This window comes from Sinocyclocheilus grahami, unplaced genomic scaffold (genome assembly GCF_001515645.1).
Source record: "Sinocyclocheilus grahami isolate Dianchi unplaced genomic scaffold, SAMN03320097.WGS_v1.1 scaffold901.1, whole genome shotgun sequence".
Lineage (NCBI taxonomy): Eukaryota > Metazoa > Chordata > Actinopteri > Cypriniformes > Cyprinidae > Sinocyclocheilus > Sinocyclocheilus grahami.
Genome location: NW_015506080.1, coordinates 751,781 through 772,356, shown reverse-complemented (window position 1 = coordinate 772,356; position 20,576 = coordinate 751,781). Strand labels below are relative to the sequence as shown.

General features: G+C 36.9%; 2 protein-coding genes across 4 annotated transcripts in view; one reads left to right on the top strand and one right to left on the bottom strand.

Annotated features, from left to right (window-relative positions):
• LOC107564002 (gastrula zinc finger protein XlCGF57.1-like) overlaps window positions 1-9,697 on the bottom strand; it is a 15,632-nt gene extending 5,935 nt beyond the window's left edge. The window contains exons 1-3 of one of the 3 annotated variants that reach the window (XM_016248987.1): window positions 9,467-9,697; window positions 8,929-9,286; window positions 2,396-2,557 (exon numbers count right to left, since the gene is read on the bottom strand). In XM_016248987.1, the coding sequence (XP_016104473.1) occupies window positions 2,396-2,557; window positions 8,929-9,286; window positions 9,467-9,542 (596 nt within the window). In that variant the 5' untranslated portion in view covers window positions 9,543-9,697. Of the gene's footprint in view, window positions 1-2,395; window positions 2,558-3,661; window positions 3,918-7,991; window positions 9,287-9,466 lie in introns of those variants that run through there. The other 2 variants (XM_016248989.1, XM_016248986.1) reach the window with 2 other exon arrangements.
• Window positions 9,698-17,442: 7,745 nt separating this feature from the next.
• The window catches only part of LOC107564001 (transcription elongation factor B polypeptide 2-like), a 7,080-nt gene continuing 3,946 nt past the window's right edge, over window positions 17,443-20,576 (top strand). Inside the window, exons 1-2 of the mRNA XM_016248985.1 lie at window positions 17,443-17,567; window positions 18,897-19,031. Of these exons, the coding sequence (XP_016104471.1) occupies window positions 17,565-17,567; window positions 18,897-19,031 (138 nt within the window). The 5' untranslated portion in view covers window positions 17,443-17,564. The remainder of the gene's footprint in view (window positions 17,568-18,896; window positions 19,032-20,576) is intronic.

Here is a 20,576-nt window from a genome sequence, read left to right as displayed (position 1 = left end):
CCTAAAAATTGCTGTCCACCAACGTTTACCATCCAACCTGCCAGAACTGGAGAGGCTCTGCAAGGAGGAATGGCAGAGGATTCCCAAATCCAGGTGTGAAAAACTTGTTGCCTCTTTCCCAAAAAGACTCATGGCTGTATTAGATCAAAAGGGTGCTTCTACTAAATACTGAGCAAAGGGTCTGAATACTTAGGACCATGTGATATTTCAGTTTTTCTTTTTTAATAAATCTGCAAAAATGTCAACAATTCTGTGTTTTTCTGTCAATATGGGGTGCTGTGTGTACATTAATGAGGAAAAAAATTTACTTAAAGGATTTTAGCAAATGGCTGCAATATAACAAAGAGTGAAAAATTTAAGGGGGTCTGAATACTTTCCGTACCCACTGTATATTATCCCTTGTCATTAGACTTATAAAGTCCCTAAATACATATTTCCTCCATTTGAAGACTGTCCCAGATTACCCAAAGCATGCTATCCCACATTCTCAATCATATTTGATAATGTGGGACAACAAAAAAAATTTTTAAAGAAAAAAAAACTAAAACACATTTTCAACACTTTAATACATATTTTGTTGCTTGAATAGATCACAAACATAATTTGACAACAATTAGGAACATTGTATTATTTATGACAGATTTATGTCCTTAACATAACTCCGACTGGATTTGTCTGAAAGAAGAAAGTCATATACACCTAGGATGCCTCGGGGGTGAGTAAAACGCAGCCTAATTTTCATTTTGGGGTGAACTAACCCTTTAATGTGGACTACTGGAGGTTATAACATTAGCATAAGTTCACAGTAGCTAGCAGCTAGCTAAACCAGCTAGCTAGAGAGATGCTACAGAGATGGAATCTGGGAAATGTATTCCAGTAGCAAGCAAAGGTATCAGGATGAAGTAAACAGTTAATTTAATTTCCCAAATTCCCAGTTAGTTTAGTATATGTAATGGTTCAAATCACTGAGCAGGATGGGGATCTGCGTCCAGGCCAGTTGACAATGTTCTGTACACAGACACACGCACACACTCACCCACACCCCCACACGGAGTGTTTGTTCCCCAAGTAACCCCAATTTTAATAGAATGGAGAACTTGAATAACTGACTGAATAATCTATTAATCAAATTGTTGCTTGCTGTTACTAAAATTTTAACTGATTCTTTAAAATGTTAATACAATATTAAACAAATGTTAAACAATTGTAATAGTTTTAAATGAATTAAAATGAATTAACACAGTAGATTGTTCATCCTGTGTACAGAAATAAATTAGTTTTCCTGATATTGAAATAGACATTTCCTTATTGAGATTTCTGTACTTGTCATTTTTTTCATAATGCTTTTTAAAAATTGGTGATATTGTGTTTGGCATGTATAAAGTATGGTGAATATAGGCTTTTTTTTAGGCCTAATACATATGTCCCAGATTACAAAGTGACCTGTCCCAGATTATCAAATTCAGGCAGGATTTTTTTTTTTTTGCTACAAAAAACACTAATAGGTGTGGCATGTCTCCTCTGGGTATAATATCGACATTCTTTTTTCTGGTGTGGTTAGAAAACATCTTGGGGATTTCAGAAAAGTCTAATGTGTTGATCTAATGTGTTAAATAGATATTGAAATAAATCGCAGAAGTCAAAATTTAAAAAAATGTCCCAGATTACCCGAATTCACCCTACATGAGACAGGATACGGATTGTAAAGTTGTACACTTTCCTTTAACTTACCAAAGCACAATGCTATTGCGATATATTGGATGGTCCGTTAAAGGCAACATTCCGTCCATTAACTGAAAACAGGCTATAGACTAACTTAATCGATTCTTGGGATTTAAGAATCGATATCGTTCCGTTAAAAAGGAGAATCGATTAATATCGAGATATCTATATTTTTTTACCCAGTCCTAAGTACCTGAGATGATTTTTTTAAATCTCTGAAATATATGATAATATTCTTGAAAACAATCTTTTAATGTATCATTGAATAAAATATTAGTTAATTATCAAAGAAAGAAAATATTAATAGCCATAATATGGACTTTTGTAAATACTGTGATGCTCAGATACTGTGATTTCCTTCTCACATTGCTGATTTCACCATTAACTCTTCACCAGAACAGTTTCTGTTGCTGTATATGGTATCATTGTAACCCTTGACCGTCAAAACATAGGGGTATCACCTTTTCTGTGTTATCATGTTTGGTTCAAGAGATAAGACACAAAATACATAATTTGGTTATTGCGGAAAGTAAAATGGTCAGTTTTGCTCTAGTGTACCAAGTTTCATGCTTTTATGTAAAAGTGAACATTATTTTCACATATCACCTGGACTAGCTCAACTACCGTGAAGATGTGCTACTGCATTAAAAACAGACCAACTCTAAACACTTACTGGTACAATGTCTTTCGGGCCATGCACATCTCTGGAGTGTGTCTGTCCTTGTGACACATGAATGTTACTGAGGTCCGGCTTTCCATCATGCTGAGAGACATAACATGGATCTCGGGGCAGAAAGACCAGCGCTTGGCCATCATATCCTCTCCCAGAAAAACTCTTTTAAGAAACAGAATTGAAACGTTAGTTCCTGTCACCAAAATTATTTCGTTTATGCTTTCAAGCGGCCTTATAAGTGGTAAAGCTTTTTTGATATAAAATGATGAAATAATAGCATTATGAGTGCAATATTCTGATCTCATCTATCTCCAACAGTATTTGGTTCTGCAGACTCACAAAATCACACATTTCAGACTTTATTTATTTTGTCTACAATACTAAGTGCAACAAGGGATATACATGCCTCCCAGAACATGTTTTCCCCTGTGAAGTGACAGTCTCTCACTTCCGGCAACATGAATCAACAGTTTTGAGGACGTCACCCTGCACTTCAGCTTCTCATCAAACTTTCTGTCCAATCTTTACGATTTCATTTGGAGAAAAAAGGCTCACTATTTACGAAAATATATTTTAAATAATAGCAGAGAATTTGGGGGCCTTGAAGTGTTACATTTTACAAACCTAAATTTAAGATAAAATGGATAATTGAGTACATTAAAAATAAAGATAATGTGTGGCATATATTTCCCAATTTCATATTTAATTCTCTTGGTGGCATTCATTTTCTTTTAAAAAAAATTGTTTTTTCTATTGATAAAATCCCTATTAAATTGGCAAGCTTTCATAAGCAGGCATTGCTGGCTTGGCAATTAATCTATAAGCACAATTTTACACCACATTGGTATTTTCTGTGGAATAATAGATATGGCTTATATTTAAAAAATAAAATAATAGAATTAGTCTTTTCTGTGTGCTGAATGGCACGTAGTGCACTAAATAGGGAATATGCTTTCCATTGAGTCTGATCCGGTCTAGAGACCCGATAGCGCGGACTCGGAGCGGAGCATATTCGAGTCGCGCATACCACAAAATGTATCGGACCCATTTGAATTCTACACAGAATGCTCTATTTTATAGCGATTTGGATCAGATTAGGAGGAGACACGGTTAGACAAGCGGCACTAACGAGTAGAAGAGATAACACCGGTGCCCTGCACCAACATGACACAACTTTCAAACTATACATCCTCAGCATCAGCATCACTGTTTTGCGTTACTTCAGTGGACCTTTAAACTCAGCGCTCGCAGCGCGTTAATTCTTACCTCTGCGTGTGTTGTCGAATAAATGGATTTAGTCTGATCGCAAAGAGTCAGTGTGCTTTGATGCATTGGCCGTTTGCCCCGTGTGCACGGTGCCGGTGTGCAGGTGGGACGCTCTTTGATTGAGGTCATTTGATGACTGTCTTCACCATATCCCAAAGACACAACTGCAGCGCTTCTCCTTAGAGATGACACGACTCTATAAAACGAATTTGAAAACCACTGTATTTTCGCTTGCCACCTTTCTACTAGGACTCGATATCACTGCGATCCTCATCCTCATATAGGCCTACCAATTTTCGGTTGTTTCACAACGGGCGCTAGTAGCAACGCCACAACAATAGACTTTTATCTGAAAGTACAAGCGTAAGAACGAATTTACATGCAAGTACTATTCTCAATATTTAAATAATAACAATAACCTAGGAGATATCTAAAAGAGGGGACAATATTAGGAAACACTAAATTATGAAGAAAAACTGACATAACAAATAATAATTCTAATAAATTATCTTGGTTAAATTAAAGTTAATCAATTAAAGGATATTGGTTAGACATCACCAGAGTGAATTTGGGTAACATTAAAGCCATTCTGTGTGAATTACAGGGGAGTAACAGATTTCTGTAATCTGTTATGTTGTGTTGTCAGAGTCGGTGACCTTGCTGTATCTATAGGTTAAAAATGTAGGCCTATCATTTTTCTTAATCACAAACTAGAGGTATATTTTGCAGAATTACACAATGTTATCACACTTATGCTATCACTTGTAATCACATTCAGCAATTTCTCTAAAGAAAAAGATAAAGATCAGTTTCTTTGCTGTCACATTTAATTCCAACCCAGACAAAAATAATATCCTAACAGGCTTTACCACAGTCCGAGAACATCTTTGACTGAAAATCAGTGTTAACAGAAATCTCCAGTTGTCTTCCTAAACGGGATCTCATATAGGCTACCGATTATTTGAGCAAAATTAAGCATGTCCACAAACACTTTTGACATGTCTGTGTTTGAATGGTTCTAAAAATACATGCTTCTATACTGTACATGTTAAAAAGCCAATGGGAAAACTTAGCCTACAGAATGTCATCTTTAAATTCTACCCACTCCGGCACATATGATTTACTAGATATGAATAACAGCACTTTTAGAGTTCCATCCCTCTATTTTATGTCAGAATAAGTACAATTGACAGTACTATTGAGTGAAACAATTGACAGTTGTTCATAAATGATCAAGTGTTTTTTTATTGGATTAACTGATCAGGGATCACACATACTTTTGACAAAATCTTTGTATTTTATAATGTACAATGAGCACACAGACATTAGTGGCCATGCTTAAAAGATTCAGAAGAGATTCAATAAACTAGTTTGAATGAATCTACGATATTCAAAAATAACTAACCATGCTCAAACTAGACTGATTTTTTTACAGACTTAAATATTTCCACAGCTAAAAGTGCCATATTTCCTTTGATATATTCACTCACAGTATAAGTAATTGAGCTCATCTGACACAACTTTCATTCAAACTGAACACAAATGCTGTGTGCTTTGAGAACACTGCTTTTTTCTATAATAGAGTAGACCTTTAGCTTTGAGGACATTGAGGGCAAGTGTGCAGCTTCTTTTCTTTGTGACTTAATATGTGCCTCTTAAAGTTTCCTTTATGTGGGAATCTCTTTCCACACTAAGAGCATGTGAAAGGTCTCTCTCCAGTGTGAATTGTCCCACACTGTGCAGTTTTTCATGCGTTTTCAGGCTTCCTGACTGGGCGAAACTCTTTTCACAATATGAGCACTTGTAGGGTCATTCTCTTGTATATGGACTCTATGGTGTTTTATCAACTAACGTTAGTTGGCTCTACTAAAGGCTTTTCCACATTCACAGCACATTCACAGTTTTAACACCCTCATGTGTTTTCTGGTGCCTTTTAAAAGAGTCAATACATACAAATCTCTTTGCACAAGCATAACAGTCATAAGGTTTCTCTTTTGTATGAACATTCAAGTGTTTCTTTAGGTGTGACGCTAAAGTAATTTTTTTATTGCAGTGATCAGTTAAATTCCTGTAGTGAGTGATAGCGGTGCAGATGATATTTGAGACTGCTTGCCCATGTGAAACTCTTTCCACACTGATTACACACATAGGGCTTTTCTTTAATGTGAATTCTCATGTGAGTTTCGGCTTGAGATTTATTTATGAATTTGTTTTCACAATGAGGGCAAGTGAAAGGCTGGCCAACTTAAATAGCGCACTACCGCCACCTACTGTTAGCATGAACCAGACACACGATACCCTTCATTCAATTGCTTTTATTACAGTACATTAAAGGGGTCATATGATGCTTTTTTAAAGATCATTATTTTGTGTATATAATATGTTGATATGCTTTAATGTTCAAAAAACACATTACTTTTTCAAATACTGTACATTATTGTAGGTCCTCTATGCCCCGCCTCTCTCAAACGCTTAGTTTTCTACAAAGTCCCTCCTTCCGACAAGCGCAGTCTGCTCTGATTGGCCAGCAGACCCAGTGCATTGTGATTGGCCGAACACAGCAAGCAGTGATGGAGCTGGTATGTGTTTGCAGTACACAAGCCACGGTTAAGACAGCTGACTCCACTGTGATGTGATGTGACCCTGTCTCTCTCTCTCTCACACACACACACACACACACACACTCACACACGCGATGCGCAAAACTCCACATTTGAACAGTTAATAGCAAATACTTAAGCTAATAACAAAACAGTAGCTGATTCAGAAGCGCCAGATTGTCATAGCAAAGTCAGAATTACCTCCTCTCCTAGGTTCACGAAACGGTCTTCCATAAAATGCATTGCTGTTCTGTTGTAAGTAATCTTAAAGATTCCTAAATGCATCTACTTTCGGAAGGCCAAATAAAGTGCTTTTGCTTTCGCCTAGAAGCACACAGCGTCTCCCTGATGTGGCTGCTTCAACACTAACTGCGGTTACTGAAACCACGCCTTCTTTCTTTGCGTGCACATTTAGGCGGCATTATGCAAATATTCCCACATAGTGAGGTAGATATGTGGGGGCGTGTTAGAACGAGCCGTTTTAGGGGGGCATGGCAGAGTCTTAACTTTGATAAAGAATATCTCTTTGGTTTTGAGACTTTAGTCTTTGCAACTTCAGGGATCTTATCTATGCACAATCAGCTTGTAACACTCCAAAGAGAAAGGAAAACTTGAAATCACATCATATGACCCCTTTAAACATTTACAAACACGAGTAATACTGTGTAACATGCTAAAGAGTATGAGTAATCATATTTTGTAAATACATGAATTTTCATATTTACTTCTATAAAAGAGCAGCACCAAAAGAAAAACAAAAAATAAAGAAAAACAAAAATAAGTGAAAGGAATAAAATGAAAGTATCAATAAGAAAGTCACATTTAAATTGCATGCGTTTCTTTCTTTTTTTTTCTTTTCTTACATGCTTTAGAATCTAATTTGAATGCTTAGCATATTCTTTTCTATACAGCTAGTTAGTCTTTGAATTTGATTGAATCAGCAGCAAGGTTTGTATATATTTTTGACCAGGACAATTTATCTTTGGAATAAAATTAATACAAAAATTAATTAAGCACAAAAATGCTTGTTTTTTAATGTATTCCTCTAGGCGTCTATACTGTATATGCTTGGCCCTTTCTAAATATATTATATATCTATAGACCTTATGTGTCAGAGAAACAAGTGCACAGCAATCTTTAGATTTTTTTCTTTGATCTTCTGTTTTTGCAGTAGCTATATTGCATCACTGTTAGAGTAATTATCTGAAGTGGATTTACTTATTGTAGAGTTATTAACATGTTATCACGTGCATTGTAATGTTCGAAGCGGATGTGGTAACAAATGTCGGTTGAGCGGGAAGATTTTAAAACGAGCGGTTCATTCATAAATTCGTACGAGCCATACCTTCACGCTGTGGGAAGACAGAAGACAACGGGGCGGAGCTACATAAGGTCTACATTTACATTTATGTATTATAAAAAATGTAGTTTTCCAGACTCCACTCTCACTCCCTTGGTTTTCTGATTTAATTCTTTACCTTAAGTTTTCTTTAACAATAATGTACTACATCAGGGGTGCCCAAACTCGGTCCTGGAAGGCCGGTGTCCTGCAGAGTTTAGCTCCAACTTGCCTCAACACACCTGCTGGTAAGTTTCTAGTATGCCTATAAGAGCTTGATTAGCTGGTTCAGGTGTGTTTAATTGGGGTTGGAGATAACTCTGCAGGACACCGGCCCTCCAGGACCGAGTTTGGGCACCCCTGTACTAGATGCACAAACTTTCTGCTGCCATTTACATTGAATGAGAGCTTATTCGCCAATAAATGTTGTAGATGTAATAGCTTTTTTGATAGAAATGCAATCTTTGGGCATATCTGACACTATCTGGATTTCAACTGAGCATGAATTTGGCACACTTTGGGAACACTGCTTTTCTCTGTGATAACTTAGACCTTTTGCTGAGGTGAAGCTGCTTCCACATTGAGCGCAGGTGTATGGCTTCTCTCCCGTATGCAGTCTTACATGTTCTCCCAGGTTTGCTTTCTTACTGAAACTCTTTCCACAATATAAGCACATGTACGGCCGTTCTCCCGTATGGACTTTTTGGTGTTTCATCAAATAGTTGGCTGTAGTAAAGGCTCTCCCACACTCTGAGCAAACATGGGTTTTCACACCCTCATGTATTTTCTGGTGTGCTTTGAAACACAGGAGCCATAAAAAACTTTTTCCGCAAAACGAACAGACAAAAGGTTTCTCGTTTTGATGAATTTTCAAGTGTCTCTTTAGGTATGACTCTAAAACAAACGTTTTATTGCAGTGCTCACAGGTAAACTCCCTTTCTTCTGAGTGAGAGTGGCGCATATGAATTTTCAGACAGCTTGCCCATGCAAAACCCTTTCCACACTGAAGGCATTTAAAAGGCTTCTCTTCAGTATGAATTCTCATGTGATATGTAACGTCTCGTTTACTGATGAAGCTCTTTCCACACTGAGAGCAGGCGAAAGGTCGCTCTCCGGTGTGGATTTTTATGTGTTCCTTAAGGTGTCCTTTATTCAGGAAACTCTTTCCGCACTGAAGGCATGTGTGAAGACGCTCTCCAGTGTGAATTTTGATGTGATCATTAAAGGATCGTTTATAACCGAAACTCTTTCCACATTGAGAGCAGGTGAAGGGTTTGCCTCTGTCGTGACTTAGTAAGTGACTTCGAAAGTGTTCGTTACGTTTGTACCTCTTTCCACACCGAGGACAGACGAAAGGCTTCTCTTCATTGTGAATTAGTATGTGATCATTAAGGTTTCTTCTGCGTGAGAATCTCCTTCCACACTGAGGGCAAGTGAACGGCTTCTCTCCGGTGTGAGTTAACATGTGATCGTTAAGGTGACCTCTATGGGCACAATGTTTTCCACACAGAGAGCAGGTGAAAGGCTTTTTGACTGTTGTTTGAGTGCTGCTTTGTGAGAAATTGTTTTCAGTTTGGGAGCAAGTCAATGATTTTTCTCCAGTGAGGACATCATGAGCTTTCTGATGCTGATGTTTCTCCTCCACTTCATTCAGAATGTGACTTTCCTCTTTCACGTCCACGAGGCCTGAAATGACAACAATAAATTACTGAAAATCAACACAAGCAGGACAAACAGGGAAAAAAACGGATTTATGCATTTTGTAGTCATTTATTTTCTTCATCAGATTTTTATATCAGCTCTAACTGGTTACAATCATGTTCCACAACAATTAAATAATAATAATAATCAACAATGGACACAAACCTTCTTGGTGCTCATTATCTATTCTGCAGGGCTCTGGATCACACGTGTCCTCACTCTCCTCCTTAATAAACATCATCTTTAAAAATGCATTTCACCTCGAGATATTCCTGTTTATTACGATTATAACCAGGATAAAGGCAATATCGCTAGTGTTTAAATGAATTAATTAGTGTCTTTCTGCTATGAAGTTAAAAGACGTCAGAAGGCAAAATTTGTATCATGGACACATAACCTCTCATTTATTGGGTTGCGTTGTTGACATCGTCTTATTCTTGTAATGTTGGCAAGTCACCTTTTGGCGCATTGCTGCCACTAACTGGACTGGAGGATGGAGTGTCAAAATGAAAGGAGGGAAAACTGTTCTTCCTTATCGTTTTTCTGTTCTTATTGTAGCCTGTCTATCTATCTATCCATCTATCTATCTATCCTAAGGGAAATTATTTTGCACAGAAAGAATTTGATGTTCTCCAAATGCACTGTGTACTTAAAAAATAAATAAACAAATACATTAAAAACTTTTAAAAGGTTTCATATGGACAGTAGCCTACAGCTTTTACAATATTGAATTGGCATTTATTCATTTTCTAATACTTTTAATTAAAAAATTTGTACTTTCATTTCTATTTAAAAATGATGGTGTTAAATTGTGGTTTGTGTGCATTGTCTCTCTTCTCTCTGTCCAGTTGCCCTCTCTCCGTTACGCCAGGTTCCTGCTCATAATTGACTGGAGAAGCGGATTGGCTTCTTCTGCGCCCTTGCATCTTTTAAAAGTCACATCCGTGCAAGATTGAGAGAGCTAATTGCACAAGTAAAAAGGCTATTAGAACTCATAATATTGTAAGGAGGTATGCTATTGTATAAAGTGAGGCCCTTATTTTGTTATTTTTTTTTGTTATATCCTCTGGCACAGTTTCATTAGTGTGGTTCATCTTTTTATGTTTTTTTTTCTTTTTACATCTGAATATTTCTCATGGTATTGTTCTGATTTATGGCATTAATAATAATTTAAAAAGGTACATGAAAGGACAGATAAGTTACCTGAAATGGTTTGATTGTTGTGTCAGGAATTTTCAAACACAACAATGGGGTCACATATTCTGATGCCCCCTTTAAATAGATTAGTAGCCTGTTTTTGTGACATCAGCTTCATGAACATTGTTAAACATTTATGTTGCATACAAAATGCAAACATAGGCCACTCTGCAAACCGCATTGTGTTTAATCTCATGAAATTTTGAACTGGTTTAATACGCCTGTTGAATAACCGGCATTTCTAAACAAACAATCCACTTTTTTCCCACAAAAAAAGTCACAGCCACATTAAAGTCACTTTCATTTTTATTTATTTAAGAAGCAGTTAAGATATTGTACAAACATATTCAGGAGAACATTCAAGAGGATATACAGTAGCCTACATAACACTTAAGGCTAAAACATAAGCTGAGGAAAAAATTTAATTGAAAAATAGAAGTATTAGAAAATGAATAAATAAATACTAATTATTTAATGTAACAGCAGTACTGTTCATATTAGACCAAAATTATTTCCTGGATATGCTATAAAATAGAGGAGGTTACACATTACGCAACCAGACTGTATTGACGCGCTCATACAATGTGAGTTGTTAGTCAGCGGTAGGGACTTTAGTTTATTCCAGTGACTCGAATCATTTCAACACGTTGACCACAAAGATTCATCTACTGATTCAATTTGCGTGTTATCGGTACATGGCGACAAATGTCTCTGTTATGAGCGAGTCATTAACTTGTTAAATATGTGCGAATACAGGTAGGTGAGTTATCATTTTTGTTAACTGCTGACCTTGGCTTCAGCTATCAAACTATAGAAAAAGACAACAGTAGTCTAAATAGAAACCTAATGTCTTTACATTTTTAGACATTGAGAATTAGATTTAAAGGGGTATAAAGGGATAGTTCCACAAAAATGAAAATGAAAATGTTGTCATTTACTCATCCTCATGTCCAAACCCATTAATGGTCGAAATACAAGTCAAAGGAGTAGTTCACTTCCAGAATACAAATGTCCTGATAATTCACTCACCCCATGTCATCCAAGATGTGTCTTTCTTTCTTCAGTCGAATAGAAATTAAGGTTTTTGAGGAAAACATTCCAGGATTTTTCTCCATATAATGGCTTCAATGGGGACCAACAGGTTGAAGGTCCAAACTGCAATTTTAATGCAGCTTCAAAGGAGGAATAAGGGTCTTTTCTAACGAAACGACCTGTCATTTTCTAAAAAAAAATGAAAAGAAAGAAAGAAAACAAAAATGTATAAACTTTTTAACCACAAATGCCTGTCTGGCACTAGCTCGACTTCACGCATTATGTAATCACGTTGGAAAGGTCACGCGTGGCGTAGGCAGAAGTACCGACCCAATGTTTCCAAAACAAGCGTGCAAGTTTAACTGTTTAACCGAAGCACTGGTGTGTTGTTGAAGCACCACTGGGGGGTTTCCACAGTACATCCTTTATCACTAGTACTGTTTGTTTCTACTGTAATCAGAGCTGGGAAATGAGGAGAGTCAGAGAGATGTGCAAATAAGCAGAACATACAGCTCTCAGCAAAGGAGGAAAATGGGAGATTACTAGAAGTGTCCATTAGGTGGCAGTACTCCCAGTGTTCAATCTGCCATTAAATCCCACTCGAAGAACAGTTTCCGGAAATACAAAATATACAAAAGCTGCGTCCCAAATGACGCACTCATACACTATGCACTTATCCACGTGTGTACTTATACTTTTGTACTCAACCATGTATAGTATGAATTATATAAAGTTATTTTGTCATTCATAAACGGAGTCTCATAGCCCCGCCCCCTTCGGTACGTAATTAAAGCTGCGACAATTGAGTGCATGAAGTATCCTAATTTTTTCGGTTATTTAAGTGCATCATCCGGGTATTTAAAGTGCACGTTTTCTTTTTGGAATTTTCAGTGTGAACGCACTACTCACACTATTTACTACAAAAGGTCATAGAATAGTGCATAAGATATGATGTCTGTTCAATATTTAAAATTGCATTGAAATTGAATAGAAATGCCAGTGTGCTCAGCGTATAAGTGCAAGAAGCGTTCAGATATAGGCTTAGATCTCTGCCACAATTCTGCGCACGAAAGATCCTATTTAGAGCGCACAAAAGTGCATTTTGCACGCGCGCGATCTGAGTTTTGTTGAGATAATGTTCGTTTCGCAAAGAAAAAAGTATTTCGAGCGCACGAAAATCATTTTTGAATTTAAAATACGTTTTTGGATGTGTGCAGACTTTCTCTTTTGCGCGTGCAACGTTTCACTAGCTTGCTCACCTGATGCCCGCCCTCAGTGCTCTCTAAATGCCAACAGCTCCTTGCTCAACACAACCCGGCCTTACAATTTGCCATAATTCCAGCCAATCAGAGACGAGGCTGCTAAATTCTGATTGGCTGCCTTGACAACCATTCACAACACTTCTTGCATTACCACAACAGCAGAAGAGGGAAAATACAGTGCATGCATAATTATTATGCAAGTTGATATTCTGATTATATTTTTTTCCAAGCACATTTTATATTTGTAAAAGGCATTTCCAAATAATGCAGAATTATTGGCTTTCCTTTTCAGCTTTTGTCATGTTAATAATTTTGTAATTATTTTCTATATACATGATGCAGTTTATGGTAATATTAATAAACTAAATATATGATTATATATCGATTTTTTGTGTTAGGATACAATAGATTTCGTGCTCTGTTGCAGGGTTTCCCAAACTGGAGTTTGTGAGAGAACTGCATATAAAGCTGATATAAAGGTTTGATATAAAGCTAATAATTACTTGAATCATAAAAAAAGAAAACTTAAAATAATTTTTAAATTAACTAACATCAGAGAACTGTGAACATGCAAATGCACTGTTAAATGATTGAAATATTAACTTAAAATCTCAGGGGGTACTTCAAGAAGGTACTTCAGGAATCCCTGCTCTACTGGGACACCACTTAATATTCAGTGTAAAATCTGGGTCCTCAGATCATCCGTTGTTTTAAAGCTCGATTAGTAAGTCTTTTCATCTTTTATTATTATTTGTAAACCCACTATTGGTTTATTTGTGTGTTTCAGAATCGTAAGGCAGTTTAAGTTTCTATCAAACCAAAACCAACCCCAGTGTCAGCACCAGAAACACCACAGTAATGTGTTTGTTAGCCTATAACAATTTTCTGCCAAATAAGTCATTTTCTCTTGTTGTTTTACTACTTAATATCTCCTGTTCATGGGTTTGACAGGCTTGAGGGGAAGTTTGTTCGTGTGCCTTTGGATGCTGATGGGTCCAGCCGTGGTCCCTTGCACGCTGGCAGCTTCCATGATGACTACTGCAATTGTTGATTTTTGGCTTCCTTTTGTAGAACATCTCATACACTTGTACATATTACACCACTCAATTGGTTTTCACAGAGCTTTTACTGGATGAAGCTTTTGGAGGGTGATGATGAGGCTGATGATGATGCTAGTGTCTGTAGACCTTTACATTATTTCAATCTGTAAATGTAAAAACTTAAGCCTTACAGATCTGGAAATAGTCTCCTGAATGGTGTTTTTCATTTGATTCTTTATATGTATGTGTAGGATCCCGGAAATGATGTCGCCTATGATGATGCACCTCTTGAAACACCTGACAATCCAAACACTGACCATCCAAAAGTTAATCAGGGTATGCCTTTTACAGATTTGTCCTTTTCAGTCCTCTTTAACAGTGGTGATTTCTGTGTGAAGACATAAAATAGTAGCCATAATAGTTATGAAAGTGAAATGTCATTTAAAATGTGGCGTAACATAGTTTTACCCGTAACTTCTGATCTTCTTTTGGCTTAATGTTTCCACTTTCTAGGTGACAGAGAGATAGCAGTGACTGAGTATAGATGTAACAGGGCCATTTCAAGAAAGTAAAGGCCCCTATAGCCACATCATGGTCATCTGTGATAATTACACCAAGTGGATTGAAATCTTTCCATCAGAAAAGCCTAATTCTGATTCCATCGCCCTGCTCATGTGTGATGCCATTTCCCGATACGGTTTTCCTCTGGGATTTCTCACACCTTGGGGGGCTAGAGGGATTCAGGTCAGAACAGTAAGTCCTGCATTATGATTCTCACGGGGTAATATCAGAGCAATTAGTGCAGGTTTAATTATTTATAATCGCAACATTTTTCATTGAAATTTGCTGAAAGGTTTCTTAAATGTCTCAATACAGTTTACTTTTTAATATTTTCCTTTTTTGCTTATTTTTTGTCAAGGTTAACAGAGCACTCAATAATATTCTGATGATAAAGGACATTTCCCTCGTCTCTCGGGATCACAGCTTGAACCTCACACACAATACCACATTGTTAAGTAAGTTTAGTTACCCAGCTGTTGGACATAAATCACAATTTGACAAGGCATAGAGTTATTTAGAAATATTTGTGGTATGGTTTCTTTACAGTATGGTGGAAAGTCTGGTGAAGAAGTATCCAGACAGTTGGCATGTTCATTTGCCTGTCAGCGTGCTGCGCTTCAACTGCAGCGTGCACCCAGAAACCAAACACAGACCTCTGTCCCTTCATCGCAGTGAGGGAACTAACCCTTATACATCGCCAAGAGATCAGCCAGTATGTACTATGATATTGCAACCGCTTTGTTCACACTGGCAAATATTGGTTATGATTATGTCAAGAGTAAGCAGTGGAATTGCTCTGTTATTAGTAATTTTGTATAGATATGGACAAATGCAGTAAAGTTTTGTTTTGTGATTCTGCACATTTATGTACAAAATAATAATTCGTATACACTACTGTTGTGTTTGGGGTCGGGAAGATTTTTATGTTTTTGAAAGAGGTATCTAATGTTCACCAAGGCTTAATTTTTTAATCACACATACAGTAAAAACTGTAATATTGTTAAATATTACAATTCAAAATAGGTTTTCAATTGTAGTGTATTTTAAAATATTATTAATTTCTGTAATGGCAAAGCTGCATTTTCAGCAGCAGTTACTTCAGTGTCACATGTGATCCTTCTGAAATCATTTTAATATTGCTTAATTTCTTCTAAGAAAAATCCTAATGACCTCAAACTTTTGAATAGTATGTAGGAATAAAGTATGTTATTAAATTTAAGTGTTTGGCTTTTGTCCGATCTCAGTGAAGATGACCTTGCAAAATACACAAACCAAACCCAAACCAAGAAATTGAGGCACTAAAACGAATATTCCGTGAGTATGATCATCTCATATCCAACTTTGTTTACCTGTCTATCTGCATTTCCTTCACACCTGTGGTCGTTATCATTCAACTTTTGCTAACACAGGAGAATCAGCGGACTGCATTGTTGTTTCATAAAGCGAAAAAACAGGTAGGCTAAGTGTGAATTAAGTTATATGTTATTAATTAATTCATCACATTTATATAGCGCTTTTCTAGGCACTCAAAGCGCTTCACATTGTCAGGGGGTATCTCCTCATCCACCACCAGTGTGCAGCATCCACCTGGATGATGCGACGGCAGCCATAGTGCTCCTGAACGCCCACCACACACCAGCTTATTGGTGGAGAGGAGACCGAGTGATGAAGATATGGGGATTGTTAGTGTATATTACTGTGTAGTAATATTGTTGTACCTTGTCATTAAATTTTATTTAAAAAACAAATGCTGCTACTAAACCAACAGGGTTTTTTGTTTCCTCTGTTGCTAGTGTGTCTATTGTAACCGGTGTGTGACTTCAAACTGAAGGTCCAGTGAGGAAAGAAGCTCAGTAAAGGCTACATGGGCGAAGGATGAAAAATAATAAGCCATTAAAGTCATAGAAACCCAGACTGAGATGCTATTTGTGATTTTCATATTGAAATTGTTTGCAGCATTGTGAATACATACCATTAAAGGTATTAAAAAGAGTAGTACTAACTGTGAAATTAACTGCTTGGAAAGGAGTGGGAAAAGACATGGTTTTCTTTGGTCATATGTAGATTTTATAAATAATAGTTTTGAACGCCCACCACACACCAGCTTATTGGTGGAGAGGAGACCGAGTGATGAAGCCAATCAGCAGATATGGGGATTGTTAGTGTATATTACTGTGTAGTAATGTTGTACCTTTGCTGCTACTAAACCAACAGGGTTTTTTGTTTCCTCTGTTGCTAGTGTGTCTATTGTAACCGGTGTGTGACTTCAAACTGAAGGTCCAGTGAGGAAAGAAGCTCAGTAAAGGCTACATGGGCGAAGGATGAAAAATAATAAGCCATTAAAGTCATAGAAACCCAGACTGAGATGCTATTTGTGATTTTCATATTGAAATTGTTTGCAGCATTGTGAATACATACCATTAAAGGTATTAAAAAGAGTAGTACTAACTGTGAAATTAACTGCTTGGAAAGGAGTGGGAAAAGACATGGTTTTCTTTGGTCATATGTAGATTTTATAAATAATAGTTTTGACTAGATTCAGCTGGCAAAATATAATCTAATGTTAATAAATCCACAAATACTCCTGTGAGTTGCAGGCAATCCTAAAGGATATTGTGGGGGTCTGAAATGAAGTGTGCATGCTTATTTTTCTTTTCTTTTCAAATGAACCTTTTATAATGTTGACTCAAAATCGACGTTTATTCAATCGAGGTCTTTCTTGGAGTAAACTGTTTATACTCCTGTTGTTGTCACGTCTTTGTGTGTTTAATATCTATTTGTATTTGCAAGACAGTCCCAGATATCTTCTAGAATGTACACTAAATGGCTAAGCTATGTGCACATCCCATTCTAATCAACAGACGTGGCTATTCCAGTAATCTAAATGAAAACAATTATTAATGCTACACCATAAATAAATAGTAAATGCACAAGGATTACTTTTGACAGAAATAGCCAAAACTGTACATTAAACTTCTATTAAAATGGGTTGTGCCTGAGCAACAAGTGTTGAATGATGTGAGGCCACTAGGGCGCGACCGTCTCCGGCACAGAAAAGAGTTCACGCCGCTCGCGCAAAGACATCTGGGATTGTGGAGGACTGGCTCGAGCGCTTTGATTTCCGCAGTGCAGCGTGGGATAGTGGAAGAAGTCAGCGAAACAGTCAGAGAAATGGTGAGTGAGGACGCAAATGAAACCTAGATCAAACGTATTTATTCGTTTTGTAGTTTGAAAATGTAACTGTGAAGGATTATGAGCAAGCTAGCTGCTGGTTGAAGTGGCTAGCGCGTGTTAACGCAGCCTTTACACAGTCCTCTTTGTTTCACAATATTTTTAGCAGCCCGGCTAACATTCCCTGCTAAATCCGCCCAATTTACTGTGCTACTAATTAGATTGGGAGCACATTGCGCTCGACGACCGGTCTGGTCAGCCAAAATTAAAAACCGATGAGCAAACGGTTTTGTTTTCTTTATTTGTATATGAGCTGCGCACCCTCTGTAGCCGAAACGGGGCTGTTTATCGCGGTGTTGATTTTAATGACCGCTCCATAATGCAGGAACCGTCTGGTCCTGTCATTGATCATTCTGGCCTGTGCCTTTTTAGATGCTCATCTAGTCATTTAATCGATCCGCACAATAAATGTAGATGAATAATAAAAAGACTATCGAGCGCAGATCCGGTCCTGTCGTAGTAAACGTTACTAGCTGCAGTTTGCACGTCTGTTTTAAAAAGATAACTTGCAATAACCCGGCGTCGTTATACATTGTTTAGTCGCGTTTACGGCTAGTATCGCTGAATTTTCAGCCCCTCATAATGCTGGTTAGCTGTTTGCATAAACGAAACGCGCTGCATTTCCTAGGTGTTGCTAGTAACTAAGTCAACAGCAATATAACAACTGCAGCTGTTAGAGTTTCATCAGTATAGAGAGCGTTGCAGTTGTGTAGTTGGCTTGTTTCAGCTGTTGACCATCTGCTTTTCTATTCATTATTTTATTTAAAAGCCATTGATTGTTCCTCCTGTAAATTACAACAAACACAGCTTTGTTGTTGAGAGTTATAGAAGTTAGTTGTTTGTTATTTATTATTATCATTATTATTTTTCCAAGACGATTTATATTTCATTGTGTTGTGTGAAGGACATGAAATGTTCTGTAAGGTTCAAATGAGCCATGAGTTGAGGTTGTGAAAGGTTGAACTTAGTATAGATCAGGGGTAGGCAAGTTCGGTCCTAGAGAGCCGCAGTCCTGCAGAGTTCAGCTCTAACCCTAATCAAACACACCTGAACAAGCTAATCAATGTCTTCAGGATTACTAAGGCTATAGGCAGGTGAGTTTTTTTTTTCTAAGGCTATAGGCAGGTGAGTTTTTTTTTTTCAGGGTTGGAGCTGAACTCTGCAGGACTGCGGCTCTAGGACCGAACTGGCCTACCCCTGGTATAGATCAAGAAGTATTGATAATGAGATGGGATTGAATGTTGAATATCTGACTCCTTGTTGTTTTTTCAGGATGTCTTTTTGATGATCAGACGTCACAAGACAACCATCTTCACAGATGCTAAGGAGTCTACCACAGTCTACGAGCTGAAGCGGATTGTGGAGGGCATCCTGAAGCGAACGCCAGAGGATCAGAGACTTTATAAGGTCAGCAAAGAAAGTTGTGATGATGACGATTAATATAGAAATTATGTTACAATTCTTTTAGTATATCCTGAAGGTTGTATGTAGTTGGGTCGTTCCTGTTATGTAGAAATAAAAGCATTCCAAATAATGTAATTTCACTTTACTGTTACAACATTTGGAGTTGGTAAGAATTTTCAAAAGAAATGAATACTTTTATTTAGCAAGGATGCATGAAATTGTTCAAAAGTGACAGTAAACATTTAGAATGTTACAAAAGATTTCTATTTCAAATAAATGCAGTTATTTTGAGCTATATTATTCAAGGAATCCTGGGAAAAAAACAACATGTATCACAGTTTCCACAAAAATATTAAGCAGCACGACTGTTTTCAACATGTTTAATTATGAGAAATGTTATTTGAGCAGCAAATCAGCATATTGGAATGATTTATGAAGGATCATGTAACACTGAAGACTGGAGTATAAAATTCAGCTTTGCCATGACAATAATAAACTACATTTGAGAATATTATTTAAAATAGAAAAGTTCTTTAAATTGTATTAATATTTCAAAATAGTACTGTTTGTACTGTCTTGTGTACATTAGAGTCTTCAGACTGTTTGAATGGTAGTGTGTGTAACCCAAACTTAATACCACAAAACATCACAGAATTAATCAAATCCTTTGCTAATACTAGCTCAAACCCCTTAAGCTAAGAAAACCCACAAATTATATCTAAGGGGTTTATTAACCCGTAGATTTACAAGATACATTTACAGGATTAACAGAATGGAAAGTGAAAACATAAACTAATTACTTTAAACAGCATGCCCAGGAATAAATTTTTTGTTTTAAACGCATTCTACATTAAACATTATAGAAAATTAAAAAAATTATGATAATGTGATAAAATTCTACAATAGTATTTAATTCTTTAAAAAATTGTGAGATACTTTATCCCGTGTATTAAGACAATAACAGTGGGAACATGTCATGTACTGCACGACAAGAATGACCCATTTGTGACCCTGGACCACAAAACCAGGGTATTGTGTATGTATTCCAGTTACTCTGCTGAATCTATTGTAATAGCAACGTTTAGCGTATGTTTTTTGAGAGACAAAGTCTTTAAGTCGCTGGGGTATATTTGTAGCAATAGCTCAAAATACAATGTTGGGTCAAAATGATTGATTTTTATTTTATGCCAAAAATCATTAGGATATTAAAGGGGTCATATGATGCGATTTTAAATTTTTCCTTTCTCTTTGGAGTGTTACAAGCTCTTGGTGCATAAAGAAGATCTGTAAAGTTGCAAAGACTAAAGTCTCAAAACCAAAGAGATATTCTTTATAAAAGTTAAGAGTCAGCCACGCCTACCTAAAACGGCTCGTTCTAACACGCCCCCACTTCTACATCACTATGTGGGAAGATTTGCATAACGCCGCCCAAATGTTCACGCAAAGAAAGAAGGCGTAATATTGTTGCCGCCGCCGTCATGTTGTGAAGGTGCTGTGTGTTTCGTTGTGAAAGCGAAACTACTTTGTTTGGCCTTCCAAAAGAGGACG